The 23,862-nt window shown below is 38.2% G+C and overlaps 1 protein-coding gene across 2 annotated transcripts; it reads right to left on the minus strand.

Moving 5' to 3' along the window:
* Window positions 1-1,109: 1,109 nt before the first annotated feature.
* On the minus strand, window positions 1,110-15,120 carry LOC103698035. 2 transcript variants are annotated; one of them, XM_008779987.3, is made up of 11 exons: window positions 14,956-15,120; window positions 12,580-13,323; window positions 9,251-9,428; window positions 8,721-8,949; window positions 6,417-6,556; window positions 5,861-6,150; window positions 4,784-4,996; window positions 4,105-4,593; window positions 3,341-4,006; window positions 2,198-2,725; window positions 1,110-1,540 (listed from the first exon to the last, which is right to left on the minus strand). In XM_008779987.3, the coding sequence occupies exons 2-11, from the start codon at window positions 12,847-12,849 to the stop codon at window positions 1,295-1,297; spliced, it is 3,249 nt and encodes a 1,082-aa protein (XP_008778209.1). In that variant the 5' UTR covers window positions 12,850-13,323; window positions 14,956-15,120; the 3' UTR covers window positions 1,110-1,294. The 2 variants fall into 2 exon arrangements, with proteins under 2 accessions (XP_008778209.1, XP_038975929.1); XM_039120001.1 differs by lacking the exon at window positions 14,956-15,120 and adding an exon at window positions 14,546-14,892.
* Between the last annotated feature and the right edge of the window lie 8,742 nt (window positions 15,121-23,862).

Here is a 23,862-nt window from a genome sequence, read left to right on the forward strand (position 1 = left end):
GTTTCGATACTGGCATTATTCTACTACAACAGACCATACTAAAATTGTTATTGATCTTTATAATGATTATAATGATCATTATTTGTTCCAACATAACTGATCTGAATTTATTTATATTATTAAGATAAATGATTGTTATAGTAACTATTGTAACAACATTGTAGTGGAACATATATCATGAATCATGCCGGCCTTGGAAAAAACACCATCATAAAATTCATGAATAATTGAATCCGTTTTATCCCATTTTCTCAGCATATTTCACAAAATTACTTGAAAAAAAGAAGTGGCATGAGGAATCCCAGAATGTGAAGTAAGAACCGCTCATTAGTTTTCAAAAGAAAAATAGCTTTCAAAATTTTCCTTTTTTCTTTTGTTTCCTTTTTTTCATAAGACTGTTTATTTTGGGGCTGTAGAATGAAAGCAAAAAAAGGTTCAAATCAAGCCAACAGGATAACCCATTTCAAATGCGATTTTTTATTTCAATAAGCACTTTTTGGTGGCAAGCCAAATAATTTCTGTTTGCCCATCATGCTTATGCATTGATTGTCTGACAACTGCCCTTTTTTTCTTTTGGTAATTGATTATCTGACAAGGGCTTTGGGAGAGATTTGTCCCACATATGTACATGGACTAACCAGGCCAGCATGAGGAAGAAATGACTTGGAATTTTTCGGCCAATATGGTGGTAATATGCCACCACTCACCACCAGAGTTCAAACCCTAGCTTCAAGGATATGCTATGAATCAGCTTACTACCATTAAAATCTTGACACATTCAATCTACATTAGGATTTTAAGAGTAATATGATATTAGAGATGCGTATTCAAGGATTTTAACAAGAGGTGAAAACCGCAGGTTGGCCATAGATCTGGAAAGAAGGAAAACCTCATAGAACTTCAACAGGTATCGCGAAGGCTGGTTAAACTAAGTTCATGGCAGGAATTATAGAATTCTTCCAGTAATTCTGTAATAAACTAACTAGTAACAAAACAAAGTCACTAGTTCATATTTATATAGGCAATGCAGTTTACTGATTGAAGTGTTCTAATGGATTGTTCACTTGCGTTCTGCCCATCAGAATTTTTACTTGTCTGATGTATCTGTATGTCTTAATATTCAAATCTTAATCACAAATTTAGATGTATAAACAGTAGGATTTCAATGATATAAAAAGGCAACAAGATCCACTCATCTAAGTAACAGAACCAAGCTATGGACTAAAGTTATAACTATCTGTACAATCTCCTTTACAACTGGAAAAAGGGGTTAAATCATACATGTTCCTAATGATCACAATGGTTGAGGCTGGGGTTTCACCAGCTTAACACTGCTGTAGAAGCGCTTGAGGTCTTTCATTGCTTTCTCCTCGATCTGAATTGAGCGGATGGAGGATGGAGCATCAGTCTCTGGCTTGAACCAGCGGTTGGGGACGGAATGTTTCTGGCTGGTAGCCTCTGATGGAGAAACCTGAGAAGAAACCGAAAAGCCTGATATCCTTGATTTAGGGCTGTTGGAAAGGCACTGTTGTTTTTTCTCCTGCTCAAGTGAGGTTTGAAAACAATTGTTCAGATGACCTGTTTCAACTTGAAAGCTTAATGCAACTAACTTCTCTGTATCTGTTTACCAACAGAAGAAAGCAGTAGAAATTAAAAGAAAACCATACATGGTAGGCAGTGAATATATTGATGGCATTGATAGCTTCTAAGCAATATCTAAGGTAAACAAAAAAACAGAAGAAAATGCTTGTTGCAGTTACATGCTGGTCATGACATTCATGGAATCTTCATGAATCCAACAAATCACTGATCTGGGGCTTCCAGTGAGGACAATTTTGTGAGCAGAATATAACTATGATCAAATGAGATATATAAATAAAATTTAAATTTTGAATCCCATCACTAAGGAAACATAGGATGCCATAACATGACTTAACTTTTCCCTAGAAATAACTGAAATTTGGATATCCAATCTACAAAGAATATGAAAGCTTGAGCTGTCTCATGAAGATTATTTAACACATGATTTAATAATAATCTCACTGTATAAATATCACTAAACTAGTAAGATAATTTGTGATATGGAACATATTGATAAAAAGAAAAGTTATGGACAAAATTTAGCATTAGTACTGAACAAAATTGTGAACATAAAAATGCCTGGTAATGTTACAACTGGCTTTATTGTTTTTCATACCTGTTGCATTTGGATATCCCTCAATGATGGCCGGCACAAAACAGGTGAAGTACCAGCTGATGACCAAGGAGGTGTGCACTTATCTCCTTCAGATGCTGGAGTGTTTCGGGCTGGGACAACAGCTATAGGGCTTGATATTGCCCCGGGTAGAAATGAACTCAGTCGAATCTGTCCGCTACTTACTGGCTCTACTGGATCTTCAGACTGGCCCTTTGACCTAGGGTTCATCATGTCCTTTGTCTTACTCTGCTCATTTTGTATCTCACGAAAAGTGAGTCCTTTTGTGATTTTAACCCCACCCCATGCCAGTCCCTCACTTTTAGGTGTCAGGGGTGGAGGGGCATGTCTTGGGGTGTCATCAAGAGCACCGCTCAGAAACATTGACAGACCACCTTTCCTATTCTTTTTCTTTGATGATTTTGATTGGGAAGCCTTATTGTTATGAGATTTAGAAATGCCTTTTGGGCTGTCGAAAGAGCAGTCTTCACTGATTCCAATGTTACTGGTGGCACCCCACTCAACCTCTTCCTGTCATAAAGCAAGCCATACTTCACTAAGAAGAGATAGAAACCATCTTTCACAATCTAAGGTTATATTTAAGGTATCAAATCCCTTAGAAATATTCAAAATTCTTAACCTAAAATAGAAATTTGATACACATGATCTTCATTATTCAATTTTGTCTACTAACTAAATCTTTTGTTCATATTGAACCCGCTGAATCCAATATATGAAAAAAGCAAACATCAAAAAAGGAAAACATAAACAAACAAGGACAACTTGGTTTCTATACCAACTGACGGCAAAAAAATTTTCCAACTCCATTGGGAAAGCACAGTTTTATGTGAAAAATTGCGAGTGCTGAAACTATACACAGTTCCAGGAAAAGTGAGTGGGGAAAAACAAAAGGTTCAGCAAGCATTTAAATACACCATGCTAATAAACCAAAATTGAATACATCGATAAGCATTTAAATACACCATGCTAATAAACCAAAATTGAATACATCCATACCATAACAAGAACTTGAAAAATTCAAAAAAAAAGGGGGCAAAATGCAGGCTATAAGCACAGTGATTATACACAAGCAAAGAAGCAATTATATGTTTAAGATATCATCCACACAGAAATCTTGAATCTCACCTTTTCCTTAGATATTTGAAGAGTTTTGACGGCCAGGAATTCCTTATCTAAGTGCTGCTCCTCACATAATTCACTATTTACAGAAAGAACATCAGATTGTGCCACCTTCTGCTTATTTGTCCTCCTTTGTTTTCTAGATAAATCATCTCTCTTATTCCCCTTCCCGTCGCATAAACCAGGATAAGATAGTCTGGATTCTTTCTCAAGGGGAAAGCCAAGTTCCAAAAGTGCACTCTCAAGAGCAGATTTGGTTTGAAGCTTTGCAATCTGTTGGCCATCAAGAAGCTGACCACTAGACTGCTTAGTTTCAAGCATCTCTATTTGCTGCAATTTCTTCCTAAGTGCTCTGACTTGCTTGAAGACAGCTTGATCAGCAATGCTCTCTGTTTGCAGAAAACAGTCAAATCTTGAGTCTTCATATTTTCTTGACACAGGTTTGTGACTGTCACGAAGCCTAAGATATCCTATGTCATTATCTCCCTCCTCATCACTGTTGATAACAGCAGGAAAAGTAGCTGTTGGTGTGGGAAGGCGACGGTGACTCCAGGACTCCGACGATTTTGTATCCAACAATTTCTCAAGCTTTGCCAGAATTTCAAGTGAAGCACTTGCAATAGTTTGTGCAGAGAGAGTGAATATATAATCAAGGTTGCGTATAGCTAGCTCCTGCAGGGCACTAACTTGTCAGCTTTGCATTAAGAAACTAAAGCAAATGAGAAAGGCAACATTCTAATTTAATTTAGCATAAATGAACATAAGAGTACCTCACAGTGCTTTCTTAGGTCTTCAGCTTCTAGAGAATCAGCAATTTCCAATAATTGTATAGCATTCTTTGGCTCAACCAGAAATTCAGCTGCAACCTTTTCACATAAACTTTTCAGACATGGTACAGCCCCAGTATTGATAGCAACATTTTGCAAGGCTTTAGGGCTTCTATCAGTGTGTATGTCATTAAACAGGATTTCTTCATCTAATTCTTCTGATTCACTGTTGTCTTCCATTGGTTTTAGGTGACATTCATCTGATCTGGAAGGATAAACAGGATGATAAAGAGCACATAGGACTAGCAAATGTGTTTCACCAACACATACAGATGTAGCTCGCTTGACACCATGTAAGCGAGTTACAATAGGAGTCTCGTCCTTATTTTTCTTTCCATCCCACATATATACATCTCCTGTTGTTGTAACAGCAGCAGTCCAGTACTTACCTGCTGAGATGCTCACAATATTTCTCCCACACATTGAATAAATCTGTGAAAAATAGAAAAATTATATAAAAGTTGTGAAAAGAAAGTCAAAGTGTTAGAACAAGAAACAGAAAATTAGGAAATGTATGATTTATTGCGGGGCCCTTTCCTAAACAATCAAGAGCATAATAAATTCTAAAACTCAATGGTAAGATCATAATAAATCTTAAAAGTCGATATTCAGAAATTCACACCTGTTGACATCTTAAATTAGGATCTGATGAGACCCAATAAAAGAGAGCACCATCATCAGTAAGAACTGTGCTATGAATCATTCCAGCAGCAACTGAGATGACATGAAGACGCTCCATCCGGTGAAACTTAAGTGATGTGCTTCCACTTTTCTTTATACTTCTAGCAATCACAACACGCTTTGGTGTCACAAGGCGATGGCCCCAGGTAAATACCTGTAACAATCAAAACACATGCAGACCAGGATCAGAATGAAGATAGGGCCCACTCATCAAATTCAACCACATGCAAAAACAGACAGATCTCAACCAAACCCAAACAGGCACATGGACTGAAACTGTAGATGCACTAAATCAGTATTGAAAATTGGTTCTTAAAGATGGTAGCATATGGATCATAGTGGCTCAGCAGGATCTTAGATTATTCACGTTTTAATTTCTCTCAGAATTGTTCAAGCAAGCAGGGCAAAGAATTTATGCCAAGTTTGGTCCAGTAATGGGGGTTGACAGACTGGAAAGTATTGGTTAGAAAGCACAAAATTGCCGGTGGGATTGGATTGGCCAACACCGATCCACTGGAAGGTAAGACTAAATTCTTTTATTCAAGCATGTAAAATGTATTACCATAGCTTATGGGAAAAATATGCGGAAAATTATAATTAGATTTGAAGTGGGGAAGACGTGGCAGGAGTCAGAAACAAGAACTAATCATCTGAATTTGTCACATTAAGAAACATTTGAGAATCCATGTACAAATTCTAAGAGAACTTTGTCATTGGCCCCAATAATGTCTAAAAGTAGTTGAACAAGTTCCCTACTGGTTTCCTATTACATCCTTGAGTATTTCCTTTCATGTTTCCCTACTGTCTAAACATTGCAAGGAAGATAAATTTGTTTGCAACCCGTCTCTCACAGTAAGGTGCATGGGAAATGCATTTCCTGGTAAGAATGGTCTCTGCAATTTGAGCATCAACAGCCTGAACCAACAAGAACTTGAACCCACCAACCTATTCCAACAAATTGCTATGCAACAGTAATGAAATATAGATTCGACCAAGTAGCATTTCCACAAATATTTACCTCCCCATCAGCTCCTAAGACTATAGTATGAGACTTCGCCGCTGAAACTCCTCTGAAAACTTTCCCTTTCAAGTATTCAACCATCCGTGGTGTGTAATTTGAGGCAGAGTTGGAGGTCCCATAACCAAGCTGACCTTCCTTGTTGCAGCCCCATGTATAAACTTCCCCAGACTCTGCAACTGCAGCAGTATGTTTGTTTGCAGCAGCAACTGCAATTATTTTCACTTTGAGGGAACTAACACGCCTTGGTGTGGGTTGTGTGTCAACAGAAGTATAACCAAGCTGACCCTCTGCATGTAATCGTTGAGAGGGAAACAAAAAAAGGAAATTAGCAAAGCACAATGACAGTAATAGCTGATAGATAAACAGCAATTAATAGTATTAGATTTCAAATAGTGATCCAACGAAAACTCCGTGAGTTGAAAACAGTTTCAGTATGGATGCATTTTAAGACACAGCAAGTAGCCATTTTAAAGGCCCTAACAAAATTGGATCCGATAATCACATAGATTCAACACCAACAAAGTAAAGCTGATAAAGATGTAGCATATAAAACCTCTATTTGATCCCCAAGTAAAAACCTCCCCACTTTCTGTTGCAATTACTGTATGATGCTTGGCTGCTGCAATAGACTTCACTTGACGAGACCCAAGCCCTAATGTCACCTGCCGAGGAGTAATTACAGCAGCTTGACCACTGCAAATGATTAAAGCTCAGCATGTCAACCACTAGAGATAACTAATGTAGATTCACAACAAAATAACTAAGATAAATGGAGAAGTTAAACTAGTAGCTAAAATCTGCATTTTAATAATCCAATAATTTATGCTACATGGTTCGCCACAGCTTCCTCCAAATTACCAAAGACATCCAAAACTACTAGCGAAATTAATCAATATTAATTTGACACTTCAAAAAATGGTTACCCACTCTAGCACTCCATAAATCATCAGGATGACTCATTTTGTCTTGAACCTAGGCTTGAATGGTTCTCTTTTCAATCAATTGACTCAGTATAATAAAATTTCCATTAATAAGAAAAACTCATTAAGAAGAGTAGGATGTACTCTAAAATCCTTAAATTTCCCCCGATGCTCTAAGAAAATATGTTTCAGTATAGATGGCAAGGACTAACTTCCTTCTAGTACTGGTACATTCTGTTACCATAGTACCATTCTGACAAGAGAATGGTACCCAGGAGAACCCTATGACATTGCTGGTGAATTGGGACATCTCGACTATCCTGATTAGTAGTTGTCAAGATAGGCTAGTTCCCTTGCTGGGTCGCTTGGTACAAGCCAAGATAGCTCATCGAAAAAGAAAGACCTTATTGGCTCCCTTTACCCTCTTTGGTTCACCCATGACATGGAGCTCAGAGTGGAAAAGGGAGAGAGGGAGGGAGAGAGAGAGAGAGAGAGAGAGGAGTCAAGGAGGGAGAGAGAAGGTGCACAAATTAAGCCTTCCCTTGCTTAGATCCAGCATCCTCTACGCTGTAATCATCACACATTCTGTAAAGTCATCCACCCTTCCTTTTTAGAGAGAGAGAAGAGTCAAGGAGGGAGAGAGAAGGTGCACAAATTAAGCCTTCCCTTGCATAGATCTAGCATCCTCTACGCCGTAATCATCACACATTTTGTAAAGTCATCCACCCTTCCTTTTAAACTATTTATTTGGCCAATGGCAAAATTCTCCCATTTGGCATGAAATTTGGCTGCCTTGTAGGGTGGGCATCAACATACAAAACAATATTTTTTCATGTGCATTTTGTTTGTATAAAATTATATTATTTTTGAAATAAACTGATAATTAAAATAATGTAGAAATAATTTCAAACCAGCAAGAAGGGATATCTTGATATTGTGCCTATTTAAGTCACTAAAGAGATCTTAAAAATCTTTAACCCAACAAAAAAACATTAACAATGAAAAACCAAAAGAAACAAAAAGGAGATTTGGAGGCATTTTGCTACCTTATTGGGGCACTAGCCTATCCCAAGGGTCAAGACAAGCATCTCAATTAGGGTCGACGCAACTGTTCCGAACCGGATGATTCCGATCATACCGAGCCATCCCGACAGCGGACCTGGATGGTTCCAGTCATACCGAGCCGTCCCGACGGCAGACCTAGACGATTCTCCATTGCTGAAAGGGGAGAAAGAGAAGGAAAGAGAAGAAAAGAGAGAGCAAGCGAGAGAGGGAGGGAGAGGGAGAGGAGACAAGAGAGAGAGGTCGAGGCCGGCCGATGAAGGGCTGGCGAAGGCCGGCGAGTTATACGGAGGACGCTCCTCCGGGCTTGCCGACTTCACTTAAAAATCGCAAAATTAAAAAAACAGCCAAACCACTATTTCGAACGAAACAGGAGCCCGGCCGCGAAGCCTTTCTCCGCCTCCTGCCCAGGTCGCCAGCCTCCGCCGGCCCTCCTCTCTCCCTACCTCTCTACCCCTTCTGTCTCTCTTTTTTCCTCTCTTCTATTTGCCCTCTCCCCTACCTCCTCTATTGTGTCGATACATGCCCGGCATAGCACGACGCATGCCTATACCGACCCGTGCCACCGGGCAATCAGTCCAGGATCCGGTACTGGCACAACAGACTATAATCTCAACATCATACCAACCTGGGACCAATCCAGCACAGATGCCAGAACCAGGTCTTCAATCTTTCACATAGAATTTATGAACATTCTAATCATTTGATGATATCAGAAACTAAAGAACATGAAGTCAAATGAAACAAATGCATTTGTTGATAAGATGTCACCAATGAAAGTTGAATCTGGTCGATCATCCACTAAACTATGCATGCACTTGATCATTATCATGTTGACTCCAAAGAGCATTATAAGTCGCAGATCAACCAGATACCTGTGAATGTCAAAATCTGGGTGTCCAAGGCGACCCCCCCTCCCAAATCCCCAGGTGTAAAGCTCCCCATTGGAACCAACAGCTACACTATGGAACTTTGAAGCAGCAATTATTTTAATATAAGAGCCCTGGAGTGCATCAACTTTGCATGGCAGCTTCTGAATGTGTGCATTGCCAGTTCCCAGCTGATAATTTGTCCCACTTCCCCAGCTGAAGACTTCCGTCGCAGCTAAGATAAATAGAGAACTGTTTAAGCATCAAATTTATATAGACATACTTTATGAAATTGTTGCACAGCAAGATTCAAAAGCACTCAAATAAGTATTAAATGATAAGAACTAAGCAATCAACAACAAAGATGCAGCAAAAATAACTACCAGACAAATGTTAACTTGATAAACTTAGCTGATCCAAAGACTGTTCAAGAAATCACCCGTAAAAAGTTGATCAGTTTGTTCACATAAATTGCAATATCATGAATGAATTCTTATCAAAGTTTACATATCCTCTGATGATGAGTAGAAAAGTACCTGAGTCAAGTGCATTTCCAACAACTTGAGAGACAGGGCCAGAGAGAAGATCAACTGGGGTACGACATTTAGAGTCCTCCAGAGTGAGGGATGCACCAAATTGTAGAAGAGCACTTGCTGCGGCAAGATGACCAAAATGGAGTGCCCTGTGCAGGCTGCTCCATCCCGACTCTCCGTCCTGAAAAGATAGTGTACATTTTAGAAAGAAAACAACCAGACTCGAGCAAATATTCCCCATTCAAGTTTATACTGAACTAAGAAACATTTTGCTTCTCAGACCAATGACACAGACATTCATGAATCCAGCAACAACAAATATTACTCCAAGTTAAATTAAGATCTGCATCTAACCAAGTGAAAATTTTAACATGTGCTGATTTTAGCTAAATGTTCATTGCTTGATCCAGGAGAGTAAGAGAAAAGACTACAAATGAAAGAAATCATAAAACCAAGCCAAGCTAATAAATGAGGAAGAGAGTCAATTTGATTTTTTTCAGTTGTCTATTGCTCCTGAATAGATTATTTGATTGATCATTTATGATATAAATAGACACTTCAAAGTAATTACAGCAATAATAAGTCCAGTAGCCGTACGACCATTATTTTCACCGAAATGTTAATGTATAATGGTGTTAGAAATATCCAGGCTGAGCATATTCCTCAATGTTGTTTTCTCACTTGGAAGCCCATAGAGACATTGATCTTCAACGAAAAAAAATGACAAGTGAACTCTCTATTTGTAATAGACCAGCGCTCAGTCAGAACTAATTCCCCTGCAAGGTTCAAACTTATGTAGTAGCATGAAGTCATGAACTTTAACTCAACTATTAATGGACCATTCAATTTTCCTGTTTCTTGCAAGCGACTGCATAGAGCTATAATTTTATTTCATTAAGCGTCCTCTACACATCAATTTAGATAGTATTCTCACCAATGATAATGGATCAAGGTGCCTGAAAGATTGACTGGAGTAAAATTTTACACTAAATGTTTCGTGGGTAACCTTGGACTATGCATGCATGCATCTTCAATCTAAAGTTACATCCTGTTTGTGCCAAAGCTCCAATCCATATGAAAAATATGAGTTCCATAACATGACATACTCATCTACGTAGTTTTGCTCCATGCAACTTCCAACTTGCAAACAAATTTCTAAACCCTAATAAGAGCCAAAACTTGCTACTCAATTGTATAGACTGAATAATATATAGAATGATTGCTAACCATTGTCAATTCAAAAAAGACTGCAAATTTCCAGCAGAAACTGACCTTATCATTGGTCAACATGTTTACCACCTTACAGATTTTAAAAGATGCACTAATCACATAACCATGGGAAATGTGGTTAACTTCATGTATTATCAAAAAGCACTTCAAGATTAGTAGATCATTCAAATCCTTCATGCCTAATCAATCTTTTAGTGGCATTCAAAAGAAACTGGTATCCCAGTTACTTGAACCAAAATGGTACAGGTCGAGAAGACATAAGGGGAAGAAAGATCCCAGAAAGCAAGAAGTGCAAGGTTCCCAAAATAGCCCCCAGCTCAGGGGAAGTGGAAAACGGATAGATATTAGATAGAAATCAAATTTGATATTTGGCATGTTACTTAAAAAAAAACTGAAAGGGACATGGAAAAACATGATTCCCAATCATATTGAGCATTCAGCATGGGCAAAAACTCTCAACACAATGCATTACTCTGACTTTAGTCAAGTTGTATACAGATTTGTAGGTGAAAAAAGATAAACCTTATTAGATGTTCTTAATTTTCATTTATTAATAAAGGAAAAAACATGTCAAGATCTCTTTCTCCTAAGAACATAGGTCATAATTTTATTCTGCTTTCATCAAAGACCTTCATGCCTAAGTGCTTTTCTGATAGTATTAAAATAACGACGTTCATAAAAAGGAAGTGCTTTTCTGATAGTATTAGAATAACGATGTCCATAAAAGGAAGTATGGCATAAAGAAGCAGCTAACAAAACGGGGAGTATGAGGAGGAGGAAACAATGCATCCCCCGACACTCCCACTGCCCCTCCCCTCCAAAAAAAAAACAAAACACAGGAAGAAGAATATGGAAGGTTATCTAAAATGACCTGTGGCTCAGAAGCAGTTCTATAGTTATCCTCTCATAAGATTCTTGTAGAGAATAATATCAAACCACTTTGTTCCCTCTCAATTTGATCTATGACAAAGAAAACTAACCTCCAAAGAAATATCAAATAAATGACGGGGATTTCACATACCACCTTTCTCCAAAAACTAACCCTTTCCCTCTCCCTCAGCCTCTCAGATGGAGCAAATCTTCACAAGAAAGATATCCCAACCTTGGAAATCTCTTTCCACAAACTTCTCGACTTTCCTTTCAATTAAGTAACCTAGGCCAAGTAACATGCCTAAAGAATGGTTGCAGTTTGGTTAAGATTTGGTAGACATACTTAAAAATAAGTATGACTGCTATCCAACTTCAGATGCCCAGTCAGAAGAATAGATAAGTATCAATCAGATGCACTTAGTTTTGTACGTTTCATCGACAAAAAATCATTCAAAACAAACGAAATCAACACAACCTGATCACTTTGTATAAAGCTGTCCTTTTATGTAAGTCATATGGAATCATCTGTTTCTTCTATTGTTTCTTGTCTTTTGAGTGTTGATTGTTACCTTCTAATATCACAACATATATCGAAAAAGGCATTGCAAGTAGCTACAAAAAGGATCCTAAACAAGAATAGAAGATAAATGGGAATGTTTTCAAGATAATTGATTAAAAGAGGGATGTTCAACCCTTCCAACAAGAATGTTTAAAAATGTTTCAGACTCCTATACCATAAATAGGGAAAGATAACTCATAGGCCCTCAATGATACATCCTCATCCCCCACCAACTCCCTTTTTTCTCTCTTCGAAAAGAAAGGGCCCAGGCTCATTGACCTGATCTAATTGATAACACTCCACATGTAACCGATAATTATGGCCAAAGCTACTGGCAAATGTGGCCATTCTCTTAATGCAAATGGAACCAGAGCAAAAAATGTAACATTTACTCAAGGAAGAAAGCCTCAATGACAATACCTTAACACAGAAAAGATAATGTTTCAGGTGTTCAAAGTTCATCAAGCTCAGTGGAAAACATGAATTTTACAAAAGATAAAAAACAAAAGGTTATGAAGAAGTATTATCTTTTGAAGGATAAGCTAAAACTCTTAACACTAGAAGATAAGCAATTGAGTGTTGCATAACATAACACAAATAGAAAACATGAATATGGGCACAACAGACAATGAGATGATTAAAGGATTGAAAAACAAGGAAATGAACAACATACCCTCGCATCAGGATCAGCACCAGCAGCAAGAAGCCTCTTCAGAATGGGTACATGATTCCTCCATGTTGCTATATGTAGAGGAGTAAGGCCAAATGCATTCCTCGAGTTAATATTGCCACCATTCTTCTTCAGTAATAACAAAGCTGAATCTAGTTCAGCTAAAGATCCTTCTCTTGAAATAAACCACAGATCTTTTTGAGAACCACTTGTACAAAATTTGCGAGTGGGTGTCTGCTTTACTGTGGCTGAAGGTGATACCAAACCCTCCATGAACTTTTAAGCAGACAATAATTTTAACCAAAACAAGCTTATCTAAAGCTGAATAAGCTACTACTTCATGTCGCTAGTCACTTCTGAAATCTCACTACTTTAAAGAATAGCTACTTATTGTCCAATCTTATGCAGGCTGAGTTCCTACGACCTTGCAATGACAGTTGATAGTTGACTGCTTACCATGTCTACACATTACAGAAGTATTCCTGCACCATTGGACTATGACTAATCATATAACAGACTATCCTTGCAAGCACATATAAACTATCTGATCATGGACAGGTCCATATCCATTTAATGAGAGTTTGTTTATATGCTAAAGCACCAATTTTACGTCCATCCTCTCAGATGCATTAAAATATTCAGCAACCTAGTTTGCCAATCTATCTAACATATTTCACTCCTTCTGCCATCATAAAACAACATGCAAAGGAATCAACAGCCAGCAGGGGAACTCTCTCTAGATAAAACCTGAAAAAAAACCACAGTATTAACTCATTGATCTGATGGACCATTCTCCTATTGAGATTTAATATAAAAAAAATCACAGGAATTCAATAATATCAAATAAAAACTGACTTGAAGAAAATTACCAATGTATTAGGAAACAAAAAAATTATACTGCTTTGTGCTCAATCTTGACCAAAGCTTATAAACCTTGATATTCAAGTCAAAAGTTATATGATAATACACCTTAAAAGTTTTCCCTCTGAACAAAATCTATGCAAGTGTATTACGTGTATAACTTCCCATAAAAATACCAGCATAGGAAGACAAGCTGTAATTCATCCATCACCATTATACCAGCATTTAAATTTTGCCAAAACCCAACATGTTTTTACCAAAATGGTCAGTTTCAATGAGAGAACCAGGGTAAAACTGCTCCTATTTCTATAGTTTTCTAAGCTTCTTGCAGATGGCAAGACTGAATATCTAAGAAAAACTTGCAAAGGAACTTGAATTTTTTGGGTTTAAAAAGATATTGAAACATGTAGGTGTTACTGGATAGGTTCCAAGAAAATCCAAAGAAAAGGTTTTTCTTTCAAACATTACTCTACACTAGGTTATGTATGTCTATCATATAGACCTTCATGTATGCAGTTAAAATGTTTCCAAAAAGCCTGCATTTCATCAAATTTTAAAACTGGGTAGTTTATTAGAAAAATCAAATTTGCATATGCAGCATCTCACTCACAAATTGTTTAATTATCTAATTTTGTCAAGCCAAACTCAATATGTTCCAAACAGGGAATAAAAGATCAGCTGGGAATCCACAAATCTTAATGCTAGACACAAAAAGTCTTGCAGAAAAGAATATATCCCATCAAAAGAAACAAAACCGACCATATAAATTCCCAGAAAATGACATGAAAAACGTTTTTCATTATAAACCAACCAACAAAGGACTGGTCTTTCAGCATTCAACAGTTCCTCAAGCACTTAGTAGCGTTGGTATCATGAGAAGAAATTCTTCATCCACCGGAACCAATTAAATTTGACCAAAATGAAGGTAAAACTCAGGACTATCAATTACATAAAACACGACCTGGAGTGCAAAATATAATGCGAACTGCAAAAGTATCTTGCAGTACTTTAGCAATAAGAGAGGCCATTTGTGAAGAAGTTCAACGAGTAAAACACATCTAAATGAAAAGGGCTTCAAGACTTATAACAGACATAAATGCCAACCCACCCATTTTCGCACAGAATTCCACATTCTTTTACGAATGCTCCGTGATCTCCAAGCAAAACTCGGATCAATCCATCAATAGGTACAAATCAACTGCAAACTCTCAAAACCATTATCAAGATCAAGGGCCCAGCCAATCAGCAGCCATCAAAATCAATTTTTTTTCCTCCGAAAAACAGATCGAAAACAAATTTTTCGAAGTATACGATCCCCAAGGTGAGATTTTTATAAGTATAGCCGTATAACAACATCAGGAAAGGCGGGAGAAAAACATCATCGACAACTAAAATACGCAGAAGAATCCAAAGGAATGCGGGAAAAAAAAGGGTAACCAAGAACAAATCCTAACTCATAACATCAAATCAAAGACACAATAGGAGATTAGCAATGGGGAAAGAGGAAGAAGAACGCACCAAAAATTTGATCCCGTTAGGAAGAGAAGAAACGCATGTAGTTGTCCTTTTCGCTCCTCCCTTTTATGCCAACGAAGAAGAGGATCCACGCACGGAATATACCCCAGAGGAGTTCTGAAACCCCAACACCCCTCTCCTCTCTTTCTCTCTCTCCCCGATTTTTTTTTTTTTTTTGCTTTTTTACTTTTCCATTTTTCATCCACACGGCATCCTGGGTTTCCAAGGGGTATATCCGGAATGAAATTATGAAATAGTCCAGACTTGACTGAACTACCCTCGTCTAATTTTGTGGACCCTAAGAGCGACGGGCTGGCGGGTTGTCACTTCTTAGGTGGTTGGGCCTTCCCCTTTACCTTCCATTTTATATGAATTGATGATCAAGAATTGTAAAAGTTGGCTTTTGGCCTAATCTGGCACCTTTTTTAAGAAGATAAAAAATAAATAAAAATTTTAAAACATCTTTCTGACTCATTTAAAAACTAAATAAATAAAAAACTTCAATTTAGAGTTCTTAGGCAAAAACTCTATTTGAGTTTCTTGCGAAGTTTTTTCCGTACAAAGCTCACCTTAGAAAAAAGAATAATTTTAAATAATTTATAAGGAAAAACATACTTTTATAATAACAATTTATAATACAATATCATATAGTATAATAATAATATTATATTATAATAATATTGTATCATTATCATTATTATTGTATTATGATGGTCATTTTATATTAATATAATATTACTATAACATAATAATACTCTTTAATATTTTTATAATATATTAAAATAATAATATCACTTTATTAATAATAATATTTATTATATAACAATATTTTTATATGGTTATAATAAATTTAAAAAAATTATTATTATATTATTGGTCAAATATCAAAATGAATGATTTATAAACTAATAGTACTTTATAGAAAGAATTTTTGTGGAGTGATTGATTAAAACCCTATTTGATTTTGATGAGCTCAAAGCATTAGAGTATATATGTTGTTTACTAATGAATTCAATTGAGTGTTTCAGTGAAAATCTTGTCTAAGTGTCTCAAGACTTGGTTCATAATATTTTGGATAAGTTAAGAAGTCAGTTTGAACCAAAGTCTGAGACTCGAGTCGACTCCAGAGTATTACGAGTCGACTCCAAGCGTATCAGGATCACTGGCACGGGCTCGAGTCGACTCCTGACCATTACGAGTCGACTCCAACTGAGAACGGACAGACAAACAGAAAGCATCAACTCAAAATCTGTCAGCGAGTCGACTCCTGAAGTGCGCGAGTCGACTCCGATGTTTACCGAGTCGACTCCGGAGAAGTATGAGTCGACTCCAAGGAGTTACAGGCAGTAAAGTCAGAGAGCGGTTTTCGACCCTGAGATTCGAGTCGACTCCTGTGGAACGCGAGTCGACTCCGATGGTTGGCAGGTCGACTTCAAAGATAGTGAGAGTCGACTCTCAGCAGTACACAAGGCAAAAGTCAGAGAGCGTTTTTCGGACTCTGAGATTCGAGTCGACTCCCGCATTGCACGAGTCGACTCCGAGACACCGCGACCCCAAAGAAGACAGAAGACCAATTTGCTGTCTCTGAGATTCGAGTCGACTCCCAGACAGCTCGAGTCAACTCCAAGGCAGCGCTTCACTAAAAACACAGAAGACTAAGTTTCGGAAACTGAGAGCCGAGTCGACTCCGGAACAGTTCGAGTCGACTCCAAGACTGGACGAGCCAAAAGACAGTAGATCGAGAGTTCGGGCTCTGAGCGCCGAGTCGACTCCCAGGATTGTCGAGTCGACTCGAGTGGACCAAGTTCAAAAATAGATCCACGGACTCCATGGGATGAGCCGACTCCGAAAATGCCAAGTCAGCTCCAGAAGTTGGCGAGTCGACTCCGGGTCAAGTCGAGTCGACTCCCAATCGAAGAGGCGACTTTAATTCAAATCCGGAACAGTTGCCGAGTCGACTCCAGAAAAGCATGAGTCGACTCCCGCTACAGCCGAGTCGACTCCTGATCGCGCGAGTCGACTCCAACCCACCAACGGACATATTGTCAGGCTGTGCAGAGTGTGCAGAACGGGCAGAAAAAGGTCTCTAACGGCTAGTTTCCGTGGGGGATGGCTTAAATAGCCACAAAAGACTGTAGCAAGGCAGAGAACAACTATTCCACTCAAAGTAATTAAGCTTTCAATCTCTGCAACCTGGTTTTCAACGGAAAAGAGGGAAGAGCAACATTAACTGCATCCACCTACTCTTCCCAACATTGAAAGAGATCTCCTCCTGCATTCAAGTCGACCAGACATTCAAGAGGAGACCCGAAGTTCAAGAAGCCCTACTCTACTCCAACTCAAACGTGTTTGAGGGCTTCTAACTTCTCTTTTGTTTATATTGTTATTTATCTGCTTTTGAGAAGCTCTGTTTTTCTGTTACTCCTTTTTACTTCCATCTTGTCTTTGCTTGGTTCAATCGGGGGATTGAATCAAGGGTATTGAGGTTGGTTGGTGAGCCGAGTGTAAAACCAACGTGTAAGGGTTCGATTGTGATCCCGGAAAAACAATCGGATTGGTTCTAGTCGGTGAGCCTGGGAAAACCGACCGAGTTCATTGTGAGCTCGTAAAACAACAAGTTTGGTTGTGAGCTTGGAAAACAACCGGCTGTAATCCAAGGGGTTATAGTGAATTCCCAAGTGAGACTTGGGGAGTGGACGTAGGAGCAAGGGTTAGCTCCGAACCACTATAAAACATTGTGTTTGTAATTGTTTGTCTCTCTCTATCTCTTGCATTTCATTCACCGCACATAGAAACTAATTAATCATCTCGCAAAAGCATTAATTAGTTATCCACAAAAGTTTTAATAGCCAAATTATTTTAAAACCCAATTCACCCCCCCTCTTGGGTTGTCTATCTGGGCAACAGGTGGTATTAGAGCCTAAACTCTTCTACCCTAAGAGTCAAAGATCAAAATGACAACCCCATTTGGATCTTCCCATATTGAGGGTCAGTCCACCCAAAGACCCCCATTCTTTAATGGATCTGACTATTCATATTGGAAGGCTAGGATGAGAATATTCATCCAAGCCCAAGAATATGAGATGTGGACCATTGTAGCAAATGGGCCATACATCCCATCTATTTATGTAGAGGGGGTCACTGTACCCAAACTCGAAAAGGATTGGGATGAACACGACATGAGAAAGGCACAACTCAATTCTAAAGCAATGAATGTGCTTTACTGTGCACTAGATAGGAATGAATTCAATAGAGTCTCTACTTGCAATTCTGCAAAAGAGATTTGGGATAGACTTGAAGTGACCCATGAGGGCACGAATCAAGTCAAAGAATCCAAAATAAATATATTGGTTCATAAGTATGAACTATTTAAAATGGATTCTAATGAAACAATCACTTGCATGTTCACTAGATTCACTGACATTGTCAATGGCCTAAAAAGCCTTAGCAAAAACTATACTAACAGTGAGCTTGTCAGGAAGATTCTTCGATGTCTACCAAGGTCATGGAAAGCCAAGGTGACGGCAATCCAAGAAGCTAAGGACTTGAACAAGCTTCCACTTGAAGAGCTCCTTGGATCCCTAATGACTCACGAGCTAACCATGAAGCAACACAGCGAAGAAGAGTCCTCACATAAGAAAAAGGTAATAGCTCTTAAATCCACATCATCTAACAAAGATTTGTCCTGCAGTAGCAGCAGTGAAGAAGAAGATCATGAGGGAGATGATGATGAGGCTCTTCTTGTGCGCAAGTTCAGAAAATTCATCAACCACAAGAAGTCCTATCATCAAAGGAGAGGCCCCTCAAATTTCTATCGCAAGGATAAAGGTAAGGAAAGGGAAAATGAGGGGATTGGATGCTATGAGTGCAAGAAGCCGGGACACATCAGAGCTGAGTGTCCCTTACTTAAGAAGGGCAGCAAGTACAAGAAGAAGAAAGCCCTTGTCACCACCTTATCGGACTCCGACGCATCATCTTCATCATCGGATGAGGAACAAGAAGAAAAGGCCAATTTCTGCTTCATGGCCAACGAAAATGAGGTAACATCCGAAACGCATCTAGATTTTACTTTTGATGAACTTTATGATGCATTTAATGAACTAATGATTGAATATAAGGCTATAAACATTAAGAATAAAGAGCTAAAACTAGCTAATCAAACTTACATACATAAATATGATAAACTAGTTAAGGATAAGGACTGTATCACCAAAGAAAATCTAGAACTTAAGACAAGCAACCAACTCTTAATTAAAAAAACTAACACCTTAAGTAAAGATAATGAAAAACTAACTAAGAAAATTTCAGAACTTAAAAACAATAAACAAATCTTAAACGGAAATCTCATAAAAGACTTGAATACTCTAAAAACGGAAAAACAAACTCTAACTAAAGAACTTGGAAAATACAAACCTTTGGTTGAGAAATTTACTTATAGTTCTGAAAAATTAAATATGATACTTAATAGTCAACGTGCAGTATTCAATAGAGCAGGTTTAGGATATAAACCTAAAAATAAGCAAAAACTTCTTAGTAACTTCTTTGTTAAAGCAGGAGAAAGTAAAACTAAGAAAATAACCTGTTTTTGTTGTGAAAAATTAGGACATAAGGCAAATGTGTGTAATTATAGAAAAGGAAAAACAAAAGAAAAAATTAAAAGGGTATGGGTTCCAAAAGGAACCAACATGACTAACCATGAAGGACCCAAGAAAACTTGGGTACCTAAGATTACATGATTTGCTTGTGTAGGAGTGTCTTGCAGCCAAGGTCAACAAAAATTGCTGGTACTTGGATAGTGGCTGCTCAAGATACATGACGGGTGACAAGGATCAATTCTTCACCCTTGAAGCTAAGAAGGGAGGTGCTGTGACTTTTGGAGACAATAACCAAGGTCACATCATTGGTATAGGTAAAGTTCAAATTACCCCTTCTACTTTTATTGATAATGTTCGATATGTTGATGGTCTTAAGCATAATTTATTAAGCATTAGTCAATTATGTGATAGAGGCTATAATGTTATGTTTAAACCATCACTATGCATCATAACAAACCCAAATGATAATAGTTTAGTTTTTAAAGGAATAAGACGTGGGAATGTGTATGTTGTAGATCTTGAGGATCTTGCCAAACACAACCCATGCTTAGTTGTTAATGAAACTAAGGACAATGATGCTAGTTGGTTATGGCACCGTAAGTTAGGTCATGCAAGCATGGACACAATATCTAAACTAGTTAAAAGAGATTCTGTGATAGGTTTGCCAAAACTAAGATTTGAAAAGAATAAAATATGTGAAGTTTGTCAATATGGCAAACAATCTAGAAACTCCTTTAAATCTATAAAATGTGTCTCTACCTCTAGAGCTCTAGAATTATTACACATGGACCTATTCGGACCAACTAGAACAACAAGCCTAGCTGGAAATAAATATGGTCTAGTCATTGTAGATGATTATTCTAGATACACTTGGGTTATGTTCTTAGCACATAAAGATCAAGCTTTTTCAGTATTTAAAAAGTTTCATAAGGAAGTAACCAATGCTAGAGATACTACAGTAATAGCTATTAGAAGTGACCATGGTACCGAATTTGAAAATCATTTATTTGATGAGTTTTGTAGTAAAAAGGGAATAACTCACAATTTTTCTGCACCTAGGACACCACAACAAAATGGAGTTGTGGAGAGGAAAAATAGAACTCTAGAGGAAATGGCTAGACTATGTTATGTGAAAGTAACCTCCCTAAGTACTTTTGGGGAGAAGCCATTAATACTTCTTGTCATATATTAAATAGAGTTTTATTGAGACCCATTATAAAGAAAACACCTTATGAACTTTGGAAAAACAGAAAACCAAAGGTAAACTACTTTCATGTTTTTGGATGTAGGTGTTTTGTTCATAATAATGGGAAAGATAATCTAGGAAAATTTGACTCAAAATCTGATGAGGCTATATTCTTGGGGTACTCTACAACTAGCAAAGCCTATAGAGTCTTTAATAAAAGAACCCTAGTTATAGAAGAATCTATACATGTTGTATTTGATGATTCTAGTGACATCTCTTCTAGCAAGAGAGTTAATTTTGATGATGATGCTGAAATTCTTGAAGAAAAGATAGATGAGATGACATTACAAGATGATAATCAAAAATTAATTGAAGGTGCATCATCAAGCCAAGAGGCTATTGTGGATCATGGACTAACTAAAGCTTGGAGGTATGCTCACGGGCATCCTAAGGAATTAATTCTAGATGATCCATCTCAACCTATTAGGACTAGGGCATCCCTTAGGAACTTAAATAATCATCTAGCCTTTGTTTCTCATTTTGAGCCCAAACACATAGAAGAAGCTGAAAAAGATGTAAATTGGATAAATGCAATGCAAGAAGAATTAAACCAATTTACTAGAAACAAAGTATGGAATCTAGTTGAAAGACCTACTGAATATTCAATTATAGGTACCAAATGGATTTATAAAAATAAACTTGATGAAAATGGTACTGTAATAAGGAATAAGGCTAGATTAGTAGCCAAGGGTTATAATCAAGAAGAAGGTATAGATTTTGATGAAACCTTTGCTCCGGTAGCTAGACTTGAAGCAATTAGACTTTTACTAGCTTTTGCATGCTCTAAGGACTTTAAGTTATTTCAAATGGATGTAAAAAGTGCATTTTTAAATGGGTATATTAATGAGGAGGTATATGTAGAACAACCTCCTGGTTTTGAAAATCATCAATACCCTAATCATGTTTATAAATTGAACAAAGCACTTTATGGTTTAAAACAAGCACCTAGAGCATGGTATGAGAGGCTTAGCAAATTCCTATTAGAACATGAGTTCTCTAGGGGTAATGTAGATACTACATTGTTTCTAAAGAAGAAAAACAAAGATATGTTGTTAGTACAGATTTATGTTGATGATATTATTTTCGGTGCTACTAACAATCGTCTCTGCGAAGAATTTGCTAACTTGATGCAGAGTGAATTTGAGATGAGCATGATGGGAGAGCTGAATTACTTCCTTGGACTTCAAATCAAACAATCTGAAGGAGGCATCTTCATCAATCAAGCCAAATACATCAAGGAGATGCTCAAGAAGTTTGATATGGAGGGAAACAAATCAATCAGCACCCCCATGAGCTCATCATGCAAATTAGACCAAGATGAATCAGGTAAATCTGTAGATCAGAAACTATATAGAGGTATGATAGGATCTTTATTGTATCTTACTGCAAGTAGACCTGATATCATGTTTAGTGTTTGCATGTGTGCTAGATATCAGGCTAATCCTAAGGAATCACATCTAATTGCAGTAAAGAGAATCTTTAAATACCTAATAGGAACAAAGAATATAGGGTTATGGTATTCTAAAGAATCTAGCCTGAACTTAATAGGTTATACAGATTCAGACTTTGCTGGATGTAAACTTGATAGAAAAAGCACCAGCGGGTCATGTCAATTCCTAGGAGAAAACTTAATATCATGGTTTAGCAAGAAACAAAACTCGGTTGCATTATCTACTGCTGAAGCTGAATATGTTGCAGCCGGGAGTTGTTGTGCTCAAATCTTATGGATCAAACAACAATTAGAAGATTATGGCATTAAACAAGATAAAATACCCATTAATTGTGATAATACAAGTGCCATTAATCTAACTAAAAATCCAATTCAGCATTCAAGAACTAAACATATTGAGATAAGACATCACTTCATAAGAGATCATGTACTGAATGGTGATGTGACACTCCAATTTGTTTGTACTGATGATCAATTAGCTGACATTTTTACAAAACCCCTAAGTGAAGAGAGATTTAGTGTGCTTAGGAGGGGATTAGGAGTGATTGATCCATCCTAGTGGTAGTTTCCACTAGATTCATTGATTTTGATGATTAGATTGTGGTTAAAATAGAGTTTCTTTTCAATGATCATCAAATCAGATCATAATTTAGTGATTTTCCCTCATTCGGCACGAACATAGCATGATTTTTAGGTGCGTGCCAAAGTTCGAGACGACTCGAGTAAGTTTCAGAGTCGGCTCGTAAGGGGGAGTCGACTCGCGCTTAGTCGGGAGTCGACTCGAGGTCGATGGCAGCAGAGGTGGAGTCGACTCGCATACAGTCGGGAGTCGACTCGCGCATAAGGAGAGTCGGGGTCAATAGGCGCATAAGGAGAGTCGACTCGCGCATACTTTGGAAGTCGACTCGAGGTCGAGTCGACTCGCGACTCAGAGGAGTCGACTCACAGTCGGGATCCGACTTTTTAACCCTAGCTCCATCATTTTCAAAACATTTCTATTCTCCGCCGCCACTGTTCACAAGCCCTAGAGCCGACTCCTAGGTCGTCCCCGGTCGTCCCCAAGCTTTTTCCGTCGACTTTTCACCGTCCATTAGGGCTTTTCCTCCCATTCTAGGTCACTATGCCTCGTAAAGCCGTCGTCCGGAAGAGGCCCCAACCCGAGGCCGGTCCCGAGAGGCGCTCCAAGGCTCGGCACGATCCCGCGAGGTCACAACCTCCGGCTCGTTCCCCGCCGAGGGCGGTTCCCGCGAGGCCGTGCGCCGGGAAGGCGGTCTCCACCGGGAGATACGTCGATTTTGACTATCTCTCCCGGGAGGGCTTCACCATAGGTGAGAGATTGCGTGTCCAGGGCTTAGAGTATTTTCTTACATTAGATCTCCCCACTTATCCTGGATTAGTTAGAGAGTTTTACGGTACCGTCCATCGGGGAGATGGGGGTATCGAGGGCACGGTAGCCGGTGTCCCTCTGTTCGTTACGGAGGATCTTATTGCCCACATCCTCCACCTTCCACAAGTGGGGGTGGCTCCCACACACCCCGAGGACAGAACTGAGGCCCTTACGGCCATACTAGGATATCCTCCTCAGTCCCCTTTAGACGAGGTATCCGCTAGCTCACTTC

Source organism: Phoenix dactylifera, unplaced genomic scaffold, assembly GCF_009389715.1.
Source record: "Phoenix dactylifera cultivar Barhee BC4 unplaced genomic scaffold, palm_55x_up_171113_PBpolish2nd_filt_p 000682F, whole genome shotgun sequence".
Lineage (NCBI taxonomy): Eukaryota > Viridiplantae > Streptophyta > Magnoliopsida > Arecales > Arecaceae > Phoenix > Phoenix dactylifera.

Coding starts and splice junctions, on each gene's coding strand:
- LOC103698035 (XM_008779987.3), bottom strand. CDS start 12,849: ATGGAGGGTTTGGTATCACCTTCAGCCACAGTAAAGCAGACACCCACT. Junction 8,950..9,250: donor TGGAAATGCACTTGACTCAG/GTACTTTTCTAC, acceptor TATTTATCTTAG/CTGCGACGGAAGTCTTCAGC. Junction 4,594..4,783: donor CTAATTTAAGATGTCAACAG/GTGTGAATTTCT, acceptor TATTTTTCACAG/ATTTATTCAATGTGTGGGAG.